General features: G+C 39.9%; 1 protein-coding gene across 2 annotated transcripts in view; it reads right to left on the bottom strand.

Annotated features, from left to right (window-relative positions):
• Positions 1 to 591: 591 nt before the first annotated feature.
• The window catches only part of LOC119547191 (histone-lysine N-methyltransferase 2D), a 28,054-nt gene continuing 12,393 nt past the window's right edge, over positions 592 to 16,252 (bottom strand). Inside the window, exons 1-3 of one of the 2 annotated variants that reach the window (XM_037853927.1) lie at positions 5,602 to 6,062; positions 3,585 to 3,923; positions 592 to 3,176 (exon numbers count right to left, since the gene is read on the bottom strand). In XM_037853927.1, the coding sequence (XP_037709855.1) occupies positions 1,432 to 3,176; positions 3,585 to 3,923; positions 5,602 to 5,743 (2,226 nt within the window). In that variant the 5' untranslated portion in view covers positions 5,744 to 6,062 and the 3' untranslated portion in view covers positions 592 to 1,431. Of the gene's footprint in view, positions 3,177 to 3,584; positions 3,924 to 5,601; positions 6,063 to 16,252 lie in introns of those variants that run through there. The other variant, XM_037853928.1, reaches the window with a different exon arrangement.

Below are 16,252 nucleotides of genomic sequence, written 5' to 3'. Positions count from 1 at the left end.
CCTCACACTTACAGTTGCAATTGTAATTTGTTTCGCTGATTCTTTTGATAATATTATGAATCATCTCCAACAATTTGCTGAAAGCGGAAACTTTCCATAGGCGCCTGGCAACTCGTAAGTTGCAAACAAATCCCTAAACCAATTAGCAGTAAAAGACCTTTGTAAGTTTCTTTCATCATTATAAATAGTTTTATTTTCATTGATCAACACAAACGAGTTATTTAAATATTCATATAGATAGGGGCTGCGTACGCATAGTTATAGTAATAATCATATGTATATTTCTTGTGTGCTTCACTGCGTTTAGTGTAAAGTGTAATGCTTTAGCATATGGATACAGTGATTGGCATAAAATTAATACAACTTTAAAAGTGAATGCTCGCTCTCTCACATGGACTACGATTTACGACACCAATACGTCTCGAATCGATCTACCGTCTATATGGTATATGGTCTACAAATATGTGTATTTTGTGTGATTCCGTTTTTGTTTTTCAAGTTTCTTAAACTTCGATAACATTTAGTTAAAGCGCTGTGACCCACACGGGCAACCAAAGCAGCAAACAATAAATAAATTGAGAACGACAAACATTAGGGTAAGATATTTAAAATTATTTATTGCAGAATATATTCATTAATTCTTTTCAGATTTCTTTCGTCTCTCACGTTTTGAATGTGCTTTACGCGTCTCTTAAGTGTAATGTATATGTTTGTTTTACTACACAATAGTTTTAAAATAAAATAAAATAAGCTTAGCTTGCAACTAAAATTATGTACACGATAGGAATATGTAGAGATATAGAGTAAATATAATTAATTGTGTAATATGTACAACAGCAAATACTTGGTAACGTTTGCCTACAAATATAATATATCTTCTTTCTTCGCTTTCGCTGTGCATAAGGAAACTTGGGATGCATAAGAGAACAATAGCTTGGAAGGTGACCCCGATATTTCTCACAGGTCACCACCAAATAGCCATGTAAACAAATAGCGCGTATGTGTGTATGTATAAACAGGTTAAATAAGAAATTCTTTTGGGCTGACTGGCCCTAAGGATTTGTTTAGCTCCGAGTTTGACGAGATCTATATAGTTAAACATTCACGATTACAAGACTCAATACAGTGGATAGGTAAACGTACACACATATATGTGGGTCAGGTTGAAACCATAGGGTCTAGAATGCCTATGGCAGAAACCTGGCCCTAGAGTTATACATAGAAATGGAGACAAGCATGCATCGATATCTAATAGTTAACACTCTGTTTTGGACATCCCTACTGGTACTACTGCTTCTTTGTCCAGAACAACTACTGGCGCCATGGAACTCTCTGCCCTGCTCCCTCACTCTGATCCCTTCAGAGTCTCTGTCTCTTCACTCTCTCTCCTGCTGCTGCTCCTGCTCCTCTTCTCCAACTCCTGAGGCTTGGTTACTCCGCCAGGATCATCTTGATGCTGGCCACCTCGGACTCCAGGCGCTCCAGCTGCGACTTGAGCATCTGATCGCGCTCGGCACTGGAGACCACATTGGCCTCCTTGGGCGTCAGGAGCTTCCTTTGCAGCTGCGCCGTCCACTCGGCACTGGCAATGGAGATGCCGGAGTCCCTTTCGTCGCTGGAGTTGTCACCACCATCGTTCCAAGCCGGCGGCGATGATCTATTGCAGTTGGGCTCCTGTTTGATGTGCTGCAGTGACAGCAGCGCCGTGGCCGCCGCATCCTTGTCGCCGAGATGGGACTTGTGGCGCAGCTTGAGGGGCAGACAGTTGTTGGCATCGCTGCCCTGCTGCGAACTGCTTCGCTGGAGTTGCAATGGAGCCAGGTGCGCCGGTTCGTGCTCCTGCTCATCATCGCCGGAAACGGCTCCCGATGAGGAGGCCGAGGATAGAGTGGAGGAGGAGGTGGTGGAGGAGAGCATGTGCTCGTAGCTGGGCGAACAGGCAGCTGCTCTTCGCGACAGGTTCAGCACACTGGCCGCACTGGCGGCCACCGATGAGCTGCTCACCGCATCCACGGCACTGCTGCTCACCGCCGCCTCCACGTTGTGACTCCAGGCGGCGGCCGCCTCCAGATGATCCTTGTATGCGCTGGGTGCGGGCACATAGAGACCAGCGGGTGGTGGCGGTGGTGGTTGTGCTCCCACCACAGCCGCTGCATTGTAGAGAGCTCCGGCGGCCACCGCCTTGCGCAGACTGTCCAGATCCTCGGGCCTGACATTCCGGTTGAGGGCCTGCTGCAGTTGCACCTGGAGATTGGCAATTGTGCTGCTGCTGGGCGGGCGGTTGTGCGGATCGGAGATGGAGATGGTTGGCGAGCTGGAGCCGGCACTGGGACTGGGCTCCTGCTGCTGCTGCTGCTGTTGCTGCTGCTGCTGCTGTTGTGGTGGCTGGGAAAGCTGCTGCGGATGCGGCTGATGCTGCTGCTGCTGCGGCTGTGGCTGGTAGAGATGCTGCGGCTGGGGCTGGGGCACCACCAACTGTTGCAGGTGCGTGGGCGGCGGCGGAACTCCCGCGTGCTGTATGTGATGGACACTCTTCACCGTGGCCTCTGGCCGGGCATTGCCATTGGGTCCGTAGATCAGGGGCGAGAGAGGTGGTCCCACTGGGTAGCCATTGTGTCCACCCGGTGGTGATCCCTCACCCGATCCACTGCCCGAGGGCGAGGATCCCGAGGAGGAGCCTCCACTGCCGCCGCTCATCTTGGCGCGCTTTGTGTTGCTCAGCACCTGCTCACTGGTGGGCAGCGAGGCCAGGATCTTCTCCACGCTCACCAGATTCTCGCCGGAGATGTTGAACTTGTCCCGGATGGCGTCCAGTTGGGCCTTCAGCACATGGTTCTCCTTGGTCAGCTCGATGACGCGCTGCTCCAGAACCATATCGTTGTAGCGCCTCTTCTCCCTGCTCCTCTTGGCCGCCTCATTGTTCCGTCTCCGGCGATCCCAGTAGCTCTCGTCCTTCTTGTTATCCGGCGTGAATTCCCGTTGCTTGCGCTGTGAGAAGAGCTCCTTCTGGGCGGCGGTCAAAGCCGATTGAGGTCCATTGCCGCCCTGGGAGGGGGACTGACCCATCATCTGATCGCCATAGCCGCTGCCCGGGATAAACTTGCCCAGACTGTCGGACATGCCGCTGTCATTGGACTGTGGACTGATGGATCCTCCGTACATGGACAAAGGATGCACTGGAAGAAAAGAAAAAGGCGAGGTTAGTTGAAGGGTAGATGAAATAGATATGGTGATGGTAAGAACTGATGGTGTAAAAGGATGATAGTCAATTTGATTACTTTATAAAGAAAAAAACATGTTCTAAAATTTTTTTTTTTGTATTGAAATATAAAAAAAAAAAATTTTTAACTTTACAGAAATTCACTTTAATTGGGATATCCAAAAAACTTATATCATTGATATATACAAATAATTATAATTTTCGAACTGGTGTATGATACTTGGATAATATCTTATAATAGCAATTATTTGTTAATGGGTTGGGATATTCAAAAAACCTATATCATTATTTATAATTTTCGAACTAGTGTATGATATTTGGATATTATGTTATTGAATAATGGGTTCCGAAAGTGTGTACTTACAATTAGAAGCTTCGTTGGAGCTGCCGTTCATCGACAGGGTCGGAGATATATTGGACAGCCTGACGTTGTTCATCATGGCGATGTTGGCTTTGTTGTGGCTATTGGTGGGTGTTCCGCTGAGGACCTCGGGCATTGCTGGGGCCTCCGGGTAAAGTTTGGTCGGCGGGGCTAACAGGAGCAGCGTCTCCTCCTTGCCACCGGTTGGGGGGCGTGGCCCGTAGGGAAAGTCTGCGACGCTCAGCTTCTGCTGGCTGTAGTGATGCAGCTGCGCTAGTTTCTGCTGCAGTTGCTGCTGCTGTTGCAGGTGGTTGGGGTTGCCTTGGGGCTGGATGCGGGGAACTGCAATGGAGAGGTTGAGGAATATGATTAGTCACAATGCATTTTGCTATGCTATAGAAAAATACTTAAAGTCTCTTCAATCATAGCTATCAATCCGTATAGTTAGCTATATTGAGAGTCAAATATCAGAACTCTCTAAGATTGAATTCCCTCTTTATAAAAGTTTCATCGTAATAAATAAACCAATCTTAATACAAAAAGTTTTACTTCTTTTTACTTAATTTTAAGAACTCCAGGTCTGTTATAATACAGAATTTAAAAGCTAGTTGATCTATATTTAAGTTATTATTGTTTTTTGATTCGAACCGTTTCTTAATCTCCTGTATCTTACAGAACATCTATTTCTAGGTTACCATTTTCCTACGCCCAGAAGCAGGCAACACATTTTCGCCCGCCCCAAAATAATAAACAAACAAGAAAGACCTTGGTCCCAATCCAAGACCAAGATTGTGCAGAATATCTCTTTCCTGCTACCATAATAACAATTTCACTTATCACCTATTTATGGTATTTCTTTCAAAATATTCTTATCTGGCGATAGAATATACATATATAGTAGTTGTAATCAAGTTGATAAAGCTGACGGAATACCAAGAGGTACGCCATTCAATGCAAAATCCGTTGGGTCCCCAAAAAGTCTAATGCGATCTTGTCTGGCCCACACAGACACCCCCACCCACACCCACACACATACACTTAGAACTTTCTTTGTTCGATGGTCCTTGCCCTTGCTTTTCGCTCGTCGTCTATAGCTTTACCGTTTGCTTTCGTTTTTAGCACAGGCATTTCATTTACACAATGATTACGGCCAATGATGCAAGAATCGGCGAGCGAAAGAGAGGGCGAGAATTAGACGACAAAGGCGGCGAGGAACCAACACCAACAAAGGGGGGCTAGAATGTAAACAAGAAATCGCACATTGCTCGTTGTCTGTGTGAGTGTGAGTGCTCCCCCGCTCTCTCTCCGACCATGCTCTTTCTCACCCTCACCATGACCATCGAATTGGCATTTACAGTTCAATGTGCTCGCACAAACACACACACTCACACTTTGGCACTCTGTGTGCCAGACTCTGCCGACGTCGACGGCTACGCTGGCTGCGCTGGCTGCGCAGCTGCCGGCAACCCCTAAGCGGGAGAGCAAAAGAGAGGGCGCGCGAGAGCAGCGCTGCAGTCGGCGTCTTGACAAAATTCACAAAAACAAAATGACTAAGCTCCGCCAGTCACTCCACGCCCCCCTCCCCCCTGCACCGCCCACTTATTCGGGAATTTTTGTTTTGCGTTTCAATCAGTCGTGTGTTATTGTTTTTAGCCGACTAAATTTGGTAAATATTCTAGAACTGATTAACTTTCGTGGCAAGAATACAAAAAGTATAGGAATTTATCTTGTTTTAAAATGCGCATTTGTAAGCTAAATAAAAAAAAATCTTTTTTTTTCAAGAACAAAATGTTCTTGAATTTTTAACACATTCAAGATCATATCATATCCTATTATTTCTTTGTAACACTGATAGAGTTCTTGTTTTATAATGCGCATTTGTAAACCAAATAAATAGAAAATGCTTTTTTTCAAGAACAAAATGTTCTTGAATTTTCAACACATTCAGGATCATATCATATCTTTTTATTTCTTTGTAACACTGATAGAGTTCTTTGTTTTTCTCCACTTGTACACCTACATTTATTGCTGCTGGGGTTATCCTGCTTATAGCTGTTGCTGTAGTTCGTATCCGTATTGTTTTTGAGTATCAACAGATTCTTGGTCGTTGCAGCCGCTTTGAAAAAGTTCACTTTCTGTTCCAGCGTGCAGACAATCGACATAATGTTTTGGTTTATTTCAAAACGACTTTGGCATTGTTTATTATTTGTGGTTTAGAAAATTATAGAATTTTCCGAAAACAGTTTTTCAAACACTTTCTATGATTTTCGGTAACTGATTTAGTTGGCTAACGCGACGTTTCTGCGGTTGATGCACTTGGCCGAAATGCTTTTAACGGCTCGACGGCTCTCACTTGGTGTTCTTTTGATTTTTTCTTGCTTATCGCGGATCGAATGGGCTGTTTGTGTTGGATCGGCTATATATTATAATGTGTGTATAATATAGAGTTTTGTCGCGAGCGCCTGAACCGCTTCGAAAGAAGGCTGAATCGCAATTGAATTTGTAAAAGCATTTCTCCGACGAGCTGCTCGGCAGCTGGTTGCATCGAACGTGTTGCGCGCGGTTCGATGGGTGGTGGGGAAAGTGGGGGACGGGAAAGTGAAATTTCTCAATCGCAACATCGAACCGTTCTGGTTGCAAGCGATCACGTTGAGTAATCAGAAAAAAAAAATCGTTTTGAGCTGCATATTTGAAACTAGAACGTGATTGCCTGTTGCGAGTGGTTCGGAAAGGGGGAAGGAGGTGGAGGGTGCAGGGTCGCTCTTGACGCTCAAACACACAGATACCCACACGCACACACACGTAAGGTGACTGAGGTGCTTTGGCCGCGTGAGTCTGATTTCGATTCCGATTCTTATTCCCATTCTGATTCCAATTCTCCGTACTGGATGTTTTTTCTTGCTTGTGTGTGTGTGCCAGTTGGCTTGGTGACGCAAGCGCCTCTTACACAAAATATTCAGAGAACCAGCACATTATTAATAACCGAGCATGCATTTACATACACAAAAGCAAATGAGAGGGGAGTTCAGAACTATAAGATACTATGGTAAGGCATTTTTGTTTTGCATCTCAAAGACACTTTAGAGGCCTTCATTTACTCAAAAAGTAAAGATCGTAAAGGGTTATATAATATATCATATCATTTACTTAAAAAATTAAGATTATAAAAAGTTATATTATGCAATGTAAAAATATTTTTTTTAATCTATCAAGCCTAGTATGTTCCTTAAAAAGTACCTACACAGAGAAAATTCTGACTCTCATCTGAGTTGAAAATTTTCTTAAATATAGAACGACATTTTTAAGTTGAAAATGTTATTATTTATTCGAAAAGTTAAGATCGTAACAGGTTATTTAATTTATCATATCATTTATTACAAAAATTAAGATCATAAATAGTTATATTATGCAATGTACAAATATTTTTTATAATCTATCATGCCTAGTATTCCTTAAAAAGTACCTACACAGAAAAATTCTGACTCTCATCTGAGCTGAAAATGTTCTTAAATATAAAACGACATTTTAAAGTTGAAAATGTTTTTATTTTACTCGAATCAAGTTGAATTGGTGGCATTTATGTACATTTTATATCTCAACAAATAAACTATAAGTTCAGTCCGTAGAGTATACTTAAAAGTTGTCACCATTTCGTTCTAATATTGAGAACATTGATACAAAAATGTACTTACACCGGTTTTAAGAACGAATGTTCTCAATTCAAGAACAATATTCTTTGATATTTCTCTCTGTGTAGAAATAGAGATTAATCAATATAGTCTCGAAACATGACAACGTTTAGTTTTTTTTATTTTTATGGTTTTTAAAGTCCCAGTCAAAAGTTGCACGTGTTTCCCCCATATTATATGCTAATTTCTCAGAACATCCTAATCGATCCACAAATAGTACCTGTTCCCCTTAGTACTTACCCACTATTGAACTTATACAAACCAGCATACAATTAAATAATCTTTTTAATGAGTTTGAACTTAGGAAAACCAAAAGGCTGATCGATAGATCACGTGGCTTTCAAACTTTGGATAGCTTTGCAAGGTAAATATATGGTCCCGCCGATATCTGTGCAGCCACCAAACTGTCTGGCGAGACATTACAAAACCACTCTACAGCTTATATAAATCATAATTAAGCACCTAGCGCTGCGATACGGTTATCAAAATGGAGGGGAAAGCCTATCCACGGAGACTATCAACTTAGCTGCAGTTCAAGACAAAGAAAAAAGAAACAAGAACAACAGAACAGCTAAACAAACACCGACACTTCACATGGCCAGCAACGGGGAACGAGATGTTGTAAAAAAGTAAGGTCGGGAGATATTATGTAAGTTCCTGGTCACTAGGAACTAAAACACAAACGAGGAACAAACAACGAATCGAATTCAAAGAATGAGTTCTATTGAATTCGCATTAAGCAGTTGTCGGAAGTGATTACAAAATGCTTTCAAACCATTCACTATAAGTCCAAAGAAAATCGGAGAAATAAATAAACTAAAAGAACCATATAAATGCTGATAAAGTGCAATACATAAACTGCGCTTTATCTGTTCTATTATTAGAGCTAGAAAATCGTTTCGCTTCATAGTGTAAAACTCTTGAGTTTTATGCTGAACTACCAGGAACTTTCATTGCAGTTGTTTCTAGTTAGATAAGGAGGAATTCGTAATAGTGTAAACACACAATTATTACTCATTTTGTAATTTGATAAGAAACTAAATATTTATAAAAAAAATACAAAAACGGGAGAAATAATTGCAGTAAAATAATAATTACAAGGATTTAAAAATACATACAATTGTTACTCATTTTAAAGTTTGAAGAATAATGATTAAACAGGAAAAATAATACTAAAACTAAGAAGAGGATGTAACATTACATCAGTGGAAAAAAAATTGTTAAATAAAACAGGTTTACCATGTTTTAAAACGATAATACAATAAAAGAATAATAAAATGAAGTTATTATGATGAATTAATGAGTTCTATTTAAAAATATTAATTAGTTTCCCATAACATATTGTAGATCATTACTTAGGTTATTTCACCCAAAGCCAAAGCTTATTGTATAGAAAATAAAACCTGACCTAAGTTGTTAAGAAATAATAACATTTTAATTAGTGCCGACACATGAGCCTTTTAAAACTGCCCCAGTCTGGTTATCCACCACTGAGTTTCGATTTCTAGCCAATGCCCAGCTTCCAGTTCACAGTTTACAGCTCCCTGATTGCTGTTGATCATGAGCAAATCCCAATTACGCGATCACCAAGCGATATCCACGTGAGCCCCCCATTCACGTGTACCGACCAATCGTAGTCACAGCCACTCGTAGGGCCCCAGACCCCCGACCAGCCCCTCATGGGATACCCCGATAATCTTCGGCGCATCCACTATCAGTATGCAAATATATAATGGGGCCCTTATCAGACGGTTCGTAGTAGTGGTATGTAGTACTGTTCAGTTCTAACGTTTTACCCCCCGAATGGCAACACTCATCTATGGTTTGTTTTGACACACTCATACTCGGAATAAGGTAATCAGAAGGGGATGGAAAAGTGCAGCAGAAAGCCAAAAACGGTTACGAAACACTCTCGTCGTCGTAGTCGTATTCTCCGGTTCTACTTACACCCCCCGGAAAAGCCCCTACCAACCCCTGCTTACTGCATCAGCAGTCAAGTTATAGCAACGCTATTTATATTTCTCATAGCCAGAGGCGTGCGCGCTGACTCGACGTTCGCCGCTGGACGCTCGACGTTCGACAATCGGCAATCCGGCAATCCGGCAATCCCGCAATCCCGCAATCGGCGGGGCGGTCACGTGTCGCGGAATGTGAGGCACCAGCGGCTAGTGCAACGCTCCCCAACAGCCGGCCTGCAATGGCTCACATGTTGGCGACTTGAGTCGGCTACGCAAACCAAATGGAAATTAACGTGTTCTCCACTTATTGCGTTTGTTTTTAGCAATCCCCACTTGGTACAGTGGTCCTTCGAGAATCAGTAAAATCATAAAAATTAGTTTTATGTCAGATAGATAGATTTCCATTTAAAATGTATATTTTGGAAAGTAAACCTATCATTAAAAAATTATTTAGTATATTTTAAACATTTTATAACTACAAAATACATAAAAATCTGTTATTTAAACATTTTTTGAACTCTTTTTATTTAAATACTAATGACGGATATTACGTATACGTAATGATATATTCAAAATTAATTAACTCCATATAGCACAATCAAAAAGCACACAACTTGTTATTCAAAATGAATTTTTGAAATTTGATTTGGAAAAACAAAGTGTTGTTACATATGCGTAATATTAATAAATGCGTAATTATTATTAATATTACAAATTTAACTACTCCACAATCCAAAACCAGCAAATTTGTAATTCGAAAAAATTTTTTTGAGATTATTTTTGAAAAATAAAATGTTACCACGTATGCGTAATATTGCGTATACGTAATGTCACGCATGCCTCATAACGCATAAATGTAGTACAAAATCTCGAAAGTTCGATCTAAAGACGACCTATTTGAATTCAATTTAGCCATGTTCCACTGTATCGAGATTGGTGGCAATAATAATATTTTTCTTTCCATAACACCCTCCCTAGAACATATGAGCGGCTTGCGGGGAGACGTAATCCCGATAGAAAAAAATGCAAATCTTCGCAAGTATTTCGTTTGCACATTGCATTGATTGCAATTCGCCAAAGGTTTTTGTTGTTACTTGGCAACGTGCTCGATGCAACTGTGCCGCTGCTGTAATTGTAGTGGTTATTGTCACAGCAATTCTTACGGCTGAAGTTACCCATTAAATTGAAGGGGATGGACAGCACTCATACTCTATAAACCTAAAGATATCTGGGTACAATCTGTTGGAGAGGTTTTTCATATCTCTAATAAGATATTTTACACAATGTACTTAGAAAACCATTAAAAACCCTGCACTTAAATATGCAAATAAAAAAAACGGTGTAGAAGGGTATTGTTTAGGCCCATAAATTATATTTTCTAGACAGTTTTTATTGACTATTATCGCTAATATTCGTATAGGTCGTTTAGGAAAATAAATTTCTAGGAAGTTCTAGCACTTGAGTTGAAAGATAAACTGGCCTGTAACAGACGATGAAAGTCCAAGTTATTAAATCAATTCAAAACAATTTATTGTCTATGGTTATTAGAACTACTCATTCAAAGTAATACTCAGACTTAATTAAGTGTTGCTACTTATATAATTTAAGTCGTGTTATATAACTCACTATCTTCAAACTGCCCTGTTAAAATCAGGTATATGCAATTCGATTATACCCTCGAAATAAAAGGTATAAGTTCACAATCTTATATAATAAATACGAATGAGTGTATGATGAAATCTGCATTTAAATAATATGTTTTTAATTTATTCTTGAACATTGACTTACATTCTGATTCGTTCTTTGTTCCGTTCTGGTATCAAATCGAGCTGATTATGTAATTATTGCAATGTGATTTCGCTTGCTCATTCGATGCTTATTGTTTGATTACAGAGTGTAAATTTATATATACTTGTCAAGTGCAAAAGTTAATTTTGTTTAAGGGACCTGTGAAGTACTTACTGCTGAATATATTTAGCGACAGGGCTCAAGAAGAAAGGAATAGACTCGTTTTACTATTTCTGCGCAGCCTTGGGGGTATATTAAGCGATATAGCATTGTTATAGTTCGGGATTATAGGCAAATTTTGGGGTTTCTTTAGATTACTTGGGAAAGCTGAGATGGTATCCCTTACCCTATAGAATGCTTTTCCCAAAATAATAACCCAAATACATTATTATACAGGAGATCTATATAAAAGTAAATCTAACAATGGATTTGAAAGATACAATTTCAGGAAAAGTATATACAACTTGGTGTGTTAGGGAAATTTTAGGGAACTATATTTTATCATGTTATCATAGCATTATAATCTTAGATATACCATTTTTAAACTTTGGCTGACTTTAAGATACAAATTCAGGAAAAGTATATAAAACTTGGTGTGTTCGTGAAAATTTAAGGAACTATATTTTATCATGTTATCATATCATTATCATCTTAGAAATACCATTTTTAAAACTTTGACTAGGCAACGGAAAATTCATAATAATCAAAATATGGTATTGAATAGTATATTTTCGTTTGATGAAGAACTAAAAGTCATGAATAAAGCCCTTCGATCCTATGTATAACGCTGGAAATTTCTGGAGCTTGGTTCCGAAGATTCCCATCCAGCTTTGGGATAAATTTTCCATGACGCCGTGGCCAACTTGACCTCGAAAAGCGCGTCAACGGATTTCCCGGACACTCGACGCTTTTCCCGCCTGCAGTGGATGGGTTTATGCTTCTGTTGGCTTTTCTTTTGCCTTTGCCGTTGGTGTTACTGCTGCGAAGGCTGTGCAACGTGAGTAAACAGGCCACATGATGATTACCACAGCCACGTTGTGGACGTCACCAGGCGAGAGCTCGCCAATCAGGTCGTATACCCCCCTTTGGCACACTCACCCACCCAGGTAAACCCCATTTTCCCAAGTGTTACGCTGGCAACATGCAACCTGTTTGAAGCAGCGCTGCTGGGAAAACGTGAGCTGCAAACGTGACAGCGGGTTCGAAGCGATTTCTCGCTGGCCTACTGAGCGTTCGAGGGGTTGGCCGGGGGGGCCATTGGGTTGGCAGGGGGGCGGTGGGCGGTGGGTTTGCTGCTTACACCATTCGAACGATAAACACTGAACGGCAGCAGGCACGTTGCCTCGCGGAAAATGGTTGGAAAAGGGGGGGTGGGTGGCGGTGTTTAAGCACTCGAAAGTCACATTACCGCTGCGCCTATTACATGACACACAAACGCCAGACGACGGGGAGCAACAATTGTTTGGACTTAGCCGTGGCAATCAATCGGACACCTGTAAGCGGCAACGTGATGAAAAGCGTGCCCATGCCCGCCAAATGTCATTAGCTGGGGTGGCGGGTGACGAGGGTCGAGGGTCAAGGGTTCGGGTTCGAGCCAAGTCGCACTTAATTGAGCGGGAAATAATCAACGACTTTTTCCCCCTCTAACAATGATGTGGAATATTCCTTGTTCTAATAGCTTTTGAGACTTTTTAAGCGGAAACTATTGTAATAAGTATTTTAAACTTAAGCCCTAAAGAATATACAAAGTATTTAAGCTCATAGTGGAAATTAGATAGTTATACAAGTTATCTTGATTGATAATATACATAACATTAAAGAATTGGAACCTTATAATATATCATATTTATTTATATTCATTCAGAATTACGAAGTAAAGAAACACCTAGGAACACAAAGAAGTCAGCGATATTAGTCTAAGTTCCTTAAATATTAGAAATAATGGAGGAATATTATATTCTTGAAATTAAGGAACATGGATTGAACATAGCCCTAAAGATATGCATCTCTCATAAGTTGCGGAACTGAATTTTACATTTCTTGTTTAATCTTGTCTTAAGTAATATAATCTAAACATAACCTCTTATATCATCGTACCCTGTAACTTACTGGTGCAACTATGTCCAATGTAAATTGGATCGCTAGGATAAACTCAAAAACCTATACCATCGCTAAGATTGTAGATAATATACATAACTTACATAAATGGAAATTATACTGATTTGGGATATTATACATTATAAAATATTTTTAATTGAATACAAATGAACTACCTTTTATGGATTTTTCCTAAAACCCCCCGCCAGATGGCGCCTGCACTTTTGGGGCAGCGTAAATTTCTAGATTCATTGCGGGGGCAGTAGCTGCGTCAAAATCGAACTCGACGGCGACGTTGGCCGCGTAATGAGTGCAAATGTGAATGAACTTCCCGCAGACGCACACGCAGCTCTATTGCCCACTCGCTCGCACATTGGCGCTCTTCCTCTTTGGCCGAAAATCTCGGAAGCAGCAACAATAACACCAATCACAACAACAATGGGGCAGAAGCAACAGAAACACTGGCCACAAACAATATACGTATGTATGTTGTTGCCCTCGTCTGGCGGAGCTTAAAACTTTCACACCGCGCCACATCGAAACGTCTCGCACACACATGCGAAAGAAAGGCCCCAGAGACCAAGTCCCCCGATTTTCGTCCGCCCTCCTTCCCCAAAACTCACCTTGGGTAAGCCCCAGTCCATCAAAAAACTTTTGATATCACTCCGTTCTAAGCGGCAAACGAAACCGAAATTTTGTACACATGAAAAGTATACCAATAACGGTAGCCCATTTATTATGCAGAACCCCAATTCGGAGCTTTCTTTCGAACCCCCAAAATAACCGTTAATCTAACCTGATGATAATATTGATTTGTTGCAGAATTCTTCACTTTAAGTGTTTGCAATAAATAAACCCTTCGAAATATATTGATTGCTGATTATATTTCAATATAAAGTTATTATTAACGATGATTTAATATTCAGAACCCGTGTTTGGAGCTTTATTTCAAGGAACCCTATAATATTAAGAATAATATTTTAATAAACCTAATTTCGGTGTACCTGTTATTTTTTTTTTTTAATTAATAATACAATTTAAATATTCTGAGAAATAATATTTACATCTAACATATAACCTAGCAATTCTTTATAATGTATTTGAAATTTTTCATTAAAAGCTTTGTTGATACATTTTATATATCAATCAATTTTCCATTGAATTGCAATCGCGTGTTATATTTTGAAGGCCAAAAGTCAGAACAATGAACTTTCTTTGAAATTATAAAATTAATAAGAATTCCGAGTGTAAGTTTGGTCAAATTAATTAAATAAATAGTCAATAGTGTGCCTGCTCATATCATAAACGATTAACAAATACACCATTATAAAGTCAAGTTAGTTTAGCCCATTTTCAATGATTCACAGATTACTTTATGATTTGATATAACAAATTTGTTTGATTTTAGGGTCTATTGCGTTTCACCTTATGACACATTAAAGCACACATACATGCAGGCGTTTGTAGCCGTATTTATGACTCTTATCAGAACGGCTGAGAAATCCATTTGGCTTTGTGTTTTCATCGCTAACCCCAAGACAACGCACTTGAGAAATCACTTAACATAAGCGGTAATAGCCAACAAACAACAAGTCAGAAAGAAAGAAAGAAAGCCAACGCAGAGTGGGAGCCAAAGAGAAGCTGATAAGGCACATAAATGTTGTACACATGCGGTCAAAATACTACGAGTACTGGGATATTACAATCTCAATAATATGATCATTTTGAAAAATTCATATCGATTTAAATCCTGTGTGGTACAGAAATTTCTTACGATATATACACTCAAGTTCCAGCTGGAGAATTTTGGTGCCACCCTAGAACACAAAAAAACATACCCCATATATGGTTTATTTGAATAAAACCATTTAAGCTTGTGATATAATTAAGATTTCTTTATAACATTCCTAAACTTAAATTGAATAAAGCAATAATGGGGTGAAAAAAATATTGTGACGAAGTCATTCCTTTTTATACCACATCAGTTTGAAAGTTAAGTTTTTATAATAAATTGAAAAAATTTTAGAGCTTCGGTGGGTCTTGAGCCCAGGCCCTTGTGCTCTTTCTTCAAAATATCACTATTATTTCGACCTTTTCTGTATCTGGTTTCGTATAAGTGAGCACTGCACAGAGGCAACAAAGTTGTGAAGAAATTTGGGTCTTGCTCTAGTTTTCACAACCAAAGTTCAATGATCGATTGCAAAGCCAAAAAAGCAACTTGTGTGTGCGAGAGAGTGAGTCCGAGCCCCCCAAAAAAAGAGATAGCGCTAGAGCGAGAGGGATGGAGATCGGCTGGGCAGCGAGAGGGAGAGGGAGATACTCTCTTTTTTTGCGCTGTATTTTGCAGAACTCACGCGTCACATGTAGAAATGTCTGTGGACGCTTTCTGCTTTCTTTTTATCGTGCAACTTTTGCGATGTTGTTAAGTATCCGAAAGAAATTCGTCATATAATAAAATTTTATAATTTTTGTTATACTCGTGCCTCTGATTGTGTGTGTGCATTCAACTTGATTTCATTTATGAGTTTGTTTTCATCATTCACTCAGAGTGTGTCGTTGATAAACAATTTCTGGCTGTATTATTTTTATTATTTTCTTCGTTTTGGTTAACGAAATTAGAATAATGAAAGCCAATACACGTACACATACGAAATTTCGGGGCCCAAGAATGGAAAGTCAATGCACGAAGTCGGCAGCGCTGCAGCTGCGCCAACAACAATTGTGTGGCTTTCTTTTTTTTCGTAATGAAATTATTAGAATTTCACATAATGCCATTTGTTGTTGTGGTGCCCCTCAAAGTCTTTCTAATTGGGGAAAAAGCCTTTCGAGCTTAGCTTTTGTCAACCTGTCGAACGCAATGCGGGTTAAAGAAACTTAACCGTTTTATTTTTCTCTAAGCAATTAGTGCATTACGGAGAAATGCGGAGAATCTTCTGGCAAGGCATAGGTCTGTCAAGAAAGTTAATCGTGGGCGAGAAAGTCAAGCTTCACTGGAGGCGAGAGATTTTGGGATCAAAGACCTTTGATGATCACTTGCTAAATGTATGTCGTGAAATGCCTTGAGGTTATTATTATAGTGAGTTCGATTATAGCTTGATATTTTGTAACCCGAATGCTTAATAAAGAAAGTAGATGTTAA

Source organism: Drosophila subpulchrella, chromosome 2L (assembly GCF_014743375.2).
Source record: "Drosophila subpulchrella strain 33 F10 #4 breed RU33 chromosome 2L, RU_Dsub_v1.1 Primary Assembly, whole genome shotgun sequence".
Lineage (NCBI taxonomy): Eukaryota > Metazoa > Arthropoda > Insecta > Diptera > Drosophilidae > Drosophila > Drosophila subpulchrella.
This window is presented reverse-complemented; position numbering and strand designations above follow the sequence as displayed.